The following is a 9,741-nucleotide window of genomic DNA, read 5'->3' as shown; positions in this document are numbered from 1 at the left end:
GGGGGGGGGGATGAAGAAGAGGGAGAAACGGTGGGGACTCTTTTACGTCGTGCAATTTTTGGATCCTCGTTGTAAAAATGCAAGGGGAATGATATCGAAGTAGCATTATTGAAAATGCCTTGTTGGTATACCAACACGCGATTCCGTTTAGTTTACTTTATTTTTTATTTTTTTTTTTTTTCCGTAAGCTTTCACACAGGCGCGCGGTGTCTACGTTAAGTTAGATGAACAAGTGAAAAAGCAGACTAACCGCGCGTGCTGTAATATAAATATATACATGTATGCGCGCACGCGCGTGTGTGTGATGCATGTATGTATAAGATCCATATTAGAATAACCGTACTCCATGAGACATTGACTGGAAATGAGTATTCCTGTTCGCTGAAGGTGTGTAAAACTAAGTAAGAACTAATAGTATAGTAGAGGTATATCTCCGATGATATTTTTCGATGATATAAGACTTAGTTGCATTGGAGAGGATTTATTATCGCGGAGGGTACTTGTAAAGTAATCCGAACGAGCGAGCAATCCGAAGTACGCGGGAAGCCGAGACGACGGCTTTCATCTCGTCGTCGAGAAACTTCGGTGTGGACGGGGAAGAGCGGGGAAGACGGCGAATATATCGCGAGACGTGTAAATACGACGGTGTATGATAATAGCATTGGGAGAATACTTCGAGTCGCGCATTCTTTGTACACGAATGCGTAATGTATATGTACCTACTCTCTTTAAACGGACCCCGAAGTCGACTGACTATTAAGGTAAACGAAAAGCGAAGGAAAAAAAAATAACAGAAGAAAAATACAAAAATAAAAGGGAAAAAGCGTAACGTTAAGTGTCGAGATACTCTCGATTATATAAGTGTGAGGCGCACTCAGTGAGACACATGTACACATTCACAAACTCACAATCACATACGCTCACAGACACACCACAGTTGTACGTTGCGGGCTCTACGAGAGAAAGTATTTTCGGCGGACTCGGCCGATGACTTATCCGACGAATGAAGTACTCTCTTTAGTCTACTTTGTATATTTGACGAAATATCATTTTGCCATCGGACGCAAAAAGCGAAGTTTTTCGATTACTTTACGAGTGCTCCGGCTCGATTATTTTTATCATACATATATATATATATAAAATCGTTTTATATTATACGCAGCAACACACGTCGCACGTTTAGAATAATTTTATTATCTCTCAAAACACCGGCAGAAATGAAAGGAAAAGATCTGTTCTCATCATCACTGTTTAATTTAATATTTTCATCAGACTCATTGCGTCTCATATTGAGCTTACGTATTAAGCAAGAGATAGCAACTTCTCTCTTTTTTCTCTTCTATATATATTTTTCTCTTTTTTTTTTCTTTTTAAAGTAAAATAAGACTAAAACATACCAAATGTGAGAAATGTAAGGACAAGTTTTGTTAGATTAGTATCTATCGCATATCAAGGAAGCAGACATACATGCGCTGAAACACTCTGTATTTGCCTACGGCGTCCGGGTAGGTTTATCTGGGACGCGCGAGACCACTTTTACTCTAGCAAGAGTATACGACTAGAAGTATTAATATTTAATAATAATGATCCATACAAATTGTCCCGAATGGATGGTCATGTTTTTGAGAATCCACGTTGAGCCATGGAACAAATGAGAATCATTTCAAATCTTATTGGGAGGATTTTAATTTTTTTTTGTTATTATTTTATTATATTATTATTATTATTATTGTACACACTATATTAGTTCAAGTTTTTTTAAGTTTATTATACGAAGCCAGGGAAGGACCCCTTGATGGAATTTATCTCGACGATATATATATATATATATATTGAGACACATGGATCTTTACATATTTTCTATTTTTACCCAAGATTATATATATTTGTGTATAAATTTTTCCTTTTTTAACAAGAGCGCCCGCGAATTATTGTTAAAGTACAAAAAAACGTATCAGTCTCTCGACTCTGATTCGAGACGCGTGTCGTAGAGCGACGCAGTGTAAGCGCGTGTATGCCAAATCGTACGCTCAAAGACTGATGGCCATTCATTTGGAGGTTCTTGTATCATAAGCACGCATCGTGGGTGCAGCGTTATTGTTACGCGACGGGCGAAAGGGAGAGAGAGAAAGAGAAAGAGAGTGCGAGAGAGGGAGAGCTAGCGGGGTGCGTGATCGCGACTACATTGTGCGACAGGACAAGACTAGCCTATTGGCGAACGATGCCGCGCTTTTAAAACGCGGTCGTCGTACCATGAGACTAAAAAAAAAAAAATCGATATCATAATTAATTGTGTCGTTTGATATAAACGAGTGACGAGTAATAGTATGTATCATCGTTTTATACACAACCTAATTAATATCTTCGTACACTATGTACATTCCTAGTATACACGCTCTTCATTGTCATTACACGTTGCATTACACGCGCATAACGGAAGAAAAAAAAAACGCATGGACCTATTATACATATATAAATATAAATATATATATATATAAAATATACATATAAATATATTTATAATAATTATATATATATAGCTATTCCAAAACGGACCACCGCGACATCGACATTACGGAATGATCATTAAATTAATGCAAGTGAATTCATTGACGACATTACGCGCGCGCACCATCATCATAGTCATTATCATCATCGTCATCGCCAGTGTCATCGACATCATCTCCATCATCATTATCATCATCATCATCGGTGATACGACGTCACACCCGCGTTCGCACGTTTCGTTGGATAATACGCCGGTTACGGAGTGTCTCATGTATAACACGCACGAACAGTCAAACCTGTCGACCTGCCTGAAGTGTTTAAAGACATTTTTAGGGTTTATCACACACTTGAGCGCAATAGAGAGAGAAAATATATGAATATAGTTTTACAAGATGGCTTAGCCAGCCGCCCCCCTTAGTTTTATACCTGAGACACAGAAAAGGCTGAAGCGACTAGACGATAATACTTCAAACTACTTTAACCCTGTGTAAAGTTACATTCTCTCACCGATGAACGATCACTGTACACACCAACACACATGTACAGTCGCAGACACGCAACAGTCACTGAAAACATCGACACACGTACACGCATCTTCACGAGCTCATTTATCCCTAAAGACTTGTACCAATTTTTCTCTTCACTTAGTCCGATATTTCGAAATTAAAGGGCGCGATAACGGACGCGGAGTCGTGAGAAGGGCCGACGTCGCGCTCTTAAAATCGCGGAATGTCGCTTCTTAGCCAAAGTTAGAATTTGCGTTTTTATCTTTAGTATCATTTCTCAACTATCTCCAATTCCTTTCCCTCCCTTCCTTTCTCCTCACCTACCTTTATAACATATACATATATATATATATATATGTGTATATATATATATATATATATATATTTGATACGTTACATCATAATTGCTATTAATTTTAATTATGATTTTTCTGAAGTATAAATATATATATATATTTACCTTTAAAGTAATCGTGGTAATTTTTAGTCTTAGAAGAACAATATATTTAGCGGATAGAGATTAAAATATACATACATAAAAGTGAAATATATATATGTATATTGTGTGTATATATATACACAATATGGATATGTATATATATATATATATATATATATATATTGACGAAGTAATTAATGAGATCGCGATTTAGAAATTGGAGTCGTGCGCATACAATGCCCTGGACGACAACTGGTACATTTGCCGTGAGAATTATTAAGGCTGGGGTATTATAGACGGTGAAGACACACGCATACATGCAAGCAACCTCGACCGATCGAGGGACGCTTTCGCGAAGAATATTCATTGATTGAACAAAAGGAGATCAGTAAGTGTAAATGTTTGTAAACAAATTATGAAACATTATTTGTTCAGTGCCTACATATTTACACAGTAATAATAAAGATGAAGATTAGTGAAATTACCTGACTTGTTTCAGTCACGGATTCTCTCTCTCTCTCTCTCTCTCTCTCTCTCTCTCTCTCTCTCTCTTTCTCTCTCTCTCTTTCTCTTTCTCTTTCTTTCTCTTTCGTCCTTCATCTTTTGCCGTAATATTTGGAAATAAAAGAGAAATAAATTTTTTCTGATTCGACCTTCAGTATTACTATTTGAAAATGTATCATGCATAAAAATTAAAGGAAACATTCTTTAGAATTTCCAGCAATAGATAAAATTCTACGTGTACTGTAATCACGACAAAAATTTTAATAATGAGATCGCTCGCGTTTTATAGCTTAAAGTTTATAGTTTTTAGATATATTTTCGAAATATGAAATTTATTTATTTGTTATAGTGCTTACGTGAATTTTGTTATAGTGCTTACGTGAATTTGTTATAGTGCTTACGTGAATTAAGCGAGATTCGTCGGTGTTAAAATTTTTGTTGGAATTAAGTTGTGTCGCACGAACGAAACTTCATATAAAAATAGCGTTTACACCATTTCAAATTGCAGATCTTTCCCTTTAATTCCCGTACCTGGGAATTTCATCGCGATATTTTTTCACCGAGTTATGCGGGATTGAAGCGAAAACGTCTTTCCAGTTTTGATTGTTCACAGAAAATGAACAAATAATTACACGACTTTCTTTGGCAGATGAAAAGTAGAAACTTCAAGCTGTAAAATGTTTCTTGAATCATTTTATTGTAATTATTTTTGCCTTAATTATACAGCTCGTGGAATTCCGTCTATTTTTCATAATCGAATAGAGTAAATCTCTTTTTCATTAATTTAATTACAAATATATATAGTTTAATAGATGCAGAGTATGAAAGTGTGTCTAACGTGCCGTGAAGTCGTACAAGTTGAAAATAAAAAAGCCTTTGGTCCATTGTTGATTCACACTATTCAAAAATCAAAGTACGCCTGATCCCATCGTTAAGTTACACTACGACTTTGATTTTTCATTAAAATCGTTAGAAATCATAACGGAGACGTTGGAGACTGAGAAAGTTGCAAATAAAGAATTTAATCCTCAAATAACGGATCTAAATTTCGATATGTCACTTAACCAAGATTCGAACCCCATTTAGTTGAGATTTGAACTGCACTCCTAAATTTTACGTTACACCGCTAGATGGTGCCAAAAACTCGTTTCGATGAGAAATCCTCGGCGTACGGCAAGAAGCGACATGGTAGTTAATCAGTTTTCAGTTTCCACGGTAAAGCGGCACGTTGATTGGCTGCCGCGTCGCTTCTTGCCGTGCGACAAGCTCCGCGTTTCGTGTGTAGGAGCCATTATTCCACTCACAATGCGCATGCGTGAAAAGAGGGGGTTCCTAACAACGCACAGCGTATAAGCTACAAGTATCTATATTACACTTGCTCTTCACGTTCAGTCAGTTATTGTCCGCACGCTGAGATAGGAGGTTCGTTGTGTTGGTTAAGTTACGTCTCAATCGCACTCTGCTCCACGTGATAAACGGGATAAATTTGTATATAAATATATATATATATAAATATACACGCATATATATTATATATATACAACCGTGGCCGAAAGTATCGTATTTGCAACTGTAGCCGACTAGGTGAATTAATAACTGGCCACATGGAAATGATGCTCTCATTCGTTATGTTGCCGACCGTACCGGTGTCAAATTCCTTTTTTCCATTCAATCCCAGTCTAGAGGACGAAATGAAGCGACTTTTCGACAACTGTGCCGCTAGCAACGCGAAAGGATTTCAACAAAACGGTGAGTTGTACCACCACGAGCTTCTAAGTACCGTAGTGTTGTATGTAGTATTAACGTATTAACTAACGTAACTACTCATCGTTCGTTTAATTACTTCTGAATAATGCCTTTTATTTGTCGAAGTAATATCGAACGGTGACCAGTGTTCATTGAAACACTAGATGACGCTGATCACAGCGCTTAATTTTTGATTTATGATCCTGACTGATCAGTCTTTCTAGAAACTTCGGGAAAGATTCTTTAACAAAGTTTCTAGAAAGAGTCAAGGTACCCGACACGTGTCCTACCTGGAAACATTCTCGTTACCTTAAGAGTTACGGTTAATAACGTTTAAATCCTACACAAAGTTGGTTTTGAGATTGGAGTTTTTTTTTTTTACTCCGCAACTTCGGGTTTATTGCCGCTTAAGTAATGTAAATGAGTCTGCCACTTCCGATGAAAGCACGTTCGTAAATTTTACGCACGTTTAAATATTTTTGCGTTTGGAAAAGGAAAAAAAAAACAGGTGCCTTTCTATGCCTAAATCGAGACTCGCGTTAATAATAGCGTGTGATATCGGAGGAAGGTGGGCGGGGGAAACTATAATAATTGTATAATAAACTAATGACCTCTCGAAGGTAATCTTTCTCAGTGATCGCCGAGCAGTGGCTTTCCAATAATTTTAATAGGAGATTTATGAGGTTTCGGCTTTCTATTTAAAGAAATGATACGTAGTTCGTTAGAAAGTTATGTAATTCGCACGGTTGCGTTATCTGATGCAATTATGGTGCAACATTTAGGTACATATTTCTTAGCTTTTATCAATAAAAATGCCTTAAATGTGATCTCTCGACCAATTAGGTGGCTCCTACTACGTCACTTTTAGAGGTACACTTTTATCGACAAAAGTGAGTTCAGAATATACGGATTTTGGTTTCAAGCATGCGCACGCATTTTCTTTATTTTAACTTACGTAGTACACATCGTGGGATTGTGAGAAGAGAAATAGAAAACTCGACATTTATAAAGCGTTAATGCGAACGAACATTTTTCGACGCAGTCATTTTCTCAGCAGGGACGTCGATCGGCTTTTGACATTGAGCGCGTCGACGTAAACACGTGTCGCGCGTTCGACTGATCTCGGACGAAAAAGCACACCGCCGGCGTAATCTGCTTTCGCATCTCGCACGTGCGTTTTATGTCGCCGCCGCGACTCCGGGTAAAAAGGGCCGACCGATCGGCCGCGGAGCGAACGGCATATTTTATCAACGACGAAACAAAAGGCGGTCTATTCACGTCGTTGCAAGGATTGTTTATATCGCGCTTAATTTCTTGAGATCCCCGATGAACGTATGAAAGCAACCGGGACGACGACAAAGCTTTCGGCGAAAGTATATCGCGCAGTATATATACATATATATACACTTGTGTAAACCCGTCAGTCCTCAAAACGGCGGTGTGTTTACAAATCATGGCTTATCTGACTCGTGGTCTTTGGTCTCGGTCTGCACTGAGGACGACTTGAGGCTGTGATTTCAGAGCTACAGAAAGCAAAAGATTCTCCTGATTTAACGTTCCCCCCCCCCTTCCTCCCACTTCTTTTAATAAAGACCTCATTTATCGTGTTTAGACGAATTTTCAATATTATACATAGTATTGCGTTTTTGTTATCCTGTATTTCCATTATCATTAATTGTATATCGCACCTTACAAAATGCTAAGCCCCAAGCGAACATAATACAAATTATACGATACATTATCGTGCAATATTATTATTACTTATATGATGTATCATATATTTTCATGATATAATTTATTTATTACTTCGATGTATTCTTTATTTATTTTTTTTTCCTTTAAATTATAACGTAGAAAATAGTGTTATGCTGCGACTCACTAATTATTTAATCGTTGATTATAGTTGAGGATGTAATGGAAGAATTTCGACACAACGGTCGTGATTTCGAGTATTGTCCCGATTTGGATTCAGACGTAACAAAACAGATCACACCTCGACGAAAGAAAAATAAGAAACCTTTACCGACCGAATGTGTTTTTTGCCGAAATAATGGCGAGGAAGAGACATATTACCGGCAGCATTTGTTGAAAGACGTCGACGGTCGAGTTCAGTGTCCTGTTCTAAGGTATGGATTGTGTTCGCACTAATTTCATCTCACATTTCTCCGTAATTATAATAAACTTTCGAGGCAAGACCGAGGATCAAGGATCTCGTTCGCAGATTTATTTCTGTTTGAATATTAGAGAAATCTTCGAAAGAGAATATATAGACTGTATGTCAAAAATTAATTTATACGATACACAAGAGCAATTATCTTCATAAACGAAGATACGATCGAAAAAGAAAACCGAATGTTAAAAGTAGAACGATAAAAACCGCTCTCCTAACGATTTACCTTGTACGGTAGTTATTCTAAATAACTTTCTTGAATGGACGCTTATAAGTGGAGAAACGAAAGGGAGGATATCTATATATTTGTTTTATGTCCTACACTCGGCTCTCCAAATGTATTCCTATAAATAGTCTTTTATGATGTTTGACGGTGCTTGAACGTTCTCGGCGAAAAACAGTTTTCCCGGAATACGATACTCCGTATCTTGTTACGTCGAGCGTTCGCATACTTCATCGAAATGTGAAATAAAAGATTTTTGGTACTTGACAGGGCTTACACATGCCCGATCTGCGGCGCATGCGGTGATATGGCGCACACCGTCAAATACTGCCCGAAGGGACCTTACAACCCTAATTCTATAAGCACGGCGAACGCTTTCAAACTCCTGAGGAATTCAATGGGCAAGCGACGTGGCAAGTAAGTGGATGCACAACGTGTTGTTTACAGGCGGACTGTGTTCTCGTTCCAAGAAGTGCGAGTACGATCCGTGTTTAGACATTTCCTAATTTTATTAACTAACTGGTCAGATAGCAGAATTGTATAAAGGTCCTAATTGTAAGGTACAAATTGTGTCAAATTGGAAGATACAGATTGTGCCCAAAAGAGAAATAATCTTTTTACCTTTGATTTGTGGCGAAATAAAACATGAAGCAGTACAACAAAATTTTTTCTCTAATTTACTTTGTGTTTGTAATATATTGTCTTTTTTTTTTAATGATTATAAATATCGACAAATCGAATAATAAAAAATCGAATAAATATCTAATTTGGATTGCTGGGTTTAGGAAACTTGGAAAATCGAACTTTTTTCTCTTCGCTGCATAGTCCTATCGTTCTCTCTTTCTTGTTACCTTAATAAGTAAGTAAATAAATAAACTTTTTCTCAGGAAAGAATAACGAGTTCTCCAATCGATCCGAGCCGTATAAACACGCTGGAAAGACTCGATTCGCATGCACCAATGGGAACAACTGGACACTGGTTCGTCGTAAAATCTAGGATATTCGCGTACAATAATACGTTTTTGTACTTATTTAACTCTTACGCCTATTCGTATACGCTGACAATACTTGGTGCAATCTTACATTTTCGCTCGCATGTGCCGCGCAACGTTTCGAAACGGAAAAACCAAGTTTGACTTTGCAATTCATTTTGTATGGTTCATGCTACTCCCCCCGCGTTCTCCCATAGCGCGGTAGAAATCGCGCTGATGAAAGTGAAATTCGATTTAGAAAGAACAGTTTAAGCGCACTTTAAGTCGCGCGATTAAATCGGACGAAATGATTCAGTGCGCCTGCGTTGCTTGCGTTGACTGTATTGTAACAATGATGAGAACATTTTTATTATATATATATATATATATATATGTGTGTGTATGTGTGTATATATATATATATATATATATATATATATATATATATATATATATATATATATATATATATATATATATATAGTGTGTGTGTGTGTATATATATATGTATGTATGTGTATATATATATATATCTGATTAATAAGGTTACTCCATTTTGAGTGCAATTCAGTTACTTTATGCTCGTTTTATCGCATCATGATTTGAATCTATAATCGACGATTAACACTCTTTTGACAGGATTGATCAATCGTATTGACCAGTTTCAACTAATT

General features: G+C 37.0%; 1 protein-coding gene across 1 annotated transcript; it reads left to right on the top strand.

Annotated features, from left to right (window-relative positions):
- The first annotated feature begins 5,364 nt into the window (after positions 1 to 5,364).
- On the top strand, positions 5,365 to 9,463 carry LOC106752010 (protein nanos). The gene is made up of 4 exons (XM_014633354.1): positions 5,365 to 5,706; positions 7,607 to 7,829; positions 8,367 to 8,513; positions 8,984 to 9,463. Exons 1-4 carry the CDS (start codon positions 5,562 to 5,564, stop codon positions 8,991 to 8,993), a joined length of 525 nt encoding a protein of 174 aa, XP_014488840.1. The 5' UTR covers positions 5,365 to 5,561; the 3' UTR covers positions 8,994 to 9,463.
- Positions 9,464 to 9,741: the final 278 nt, after the last annotated feature.

Source organism: Dinoponera quadriceps, unplaced genomic scaffold, assembly GCF_001313825.1.
Source record: "Dinoponera quadriceps isolate SergipeBrazil2010 unplaced genomic scaffold, ASM131382v1 scaffold424, whole genome shotgun sequence".
NCBI lineage: Eukaryota > Metazoa > Arthropoda > Insecta > Hymenoptera > Formicidae > Dinoponera > Dinoponera quadriceps.
This window is presented reverse-complemented; position numbering and strand designations above follow the sequence as displayed.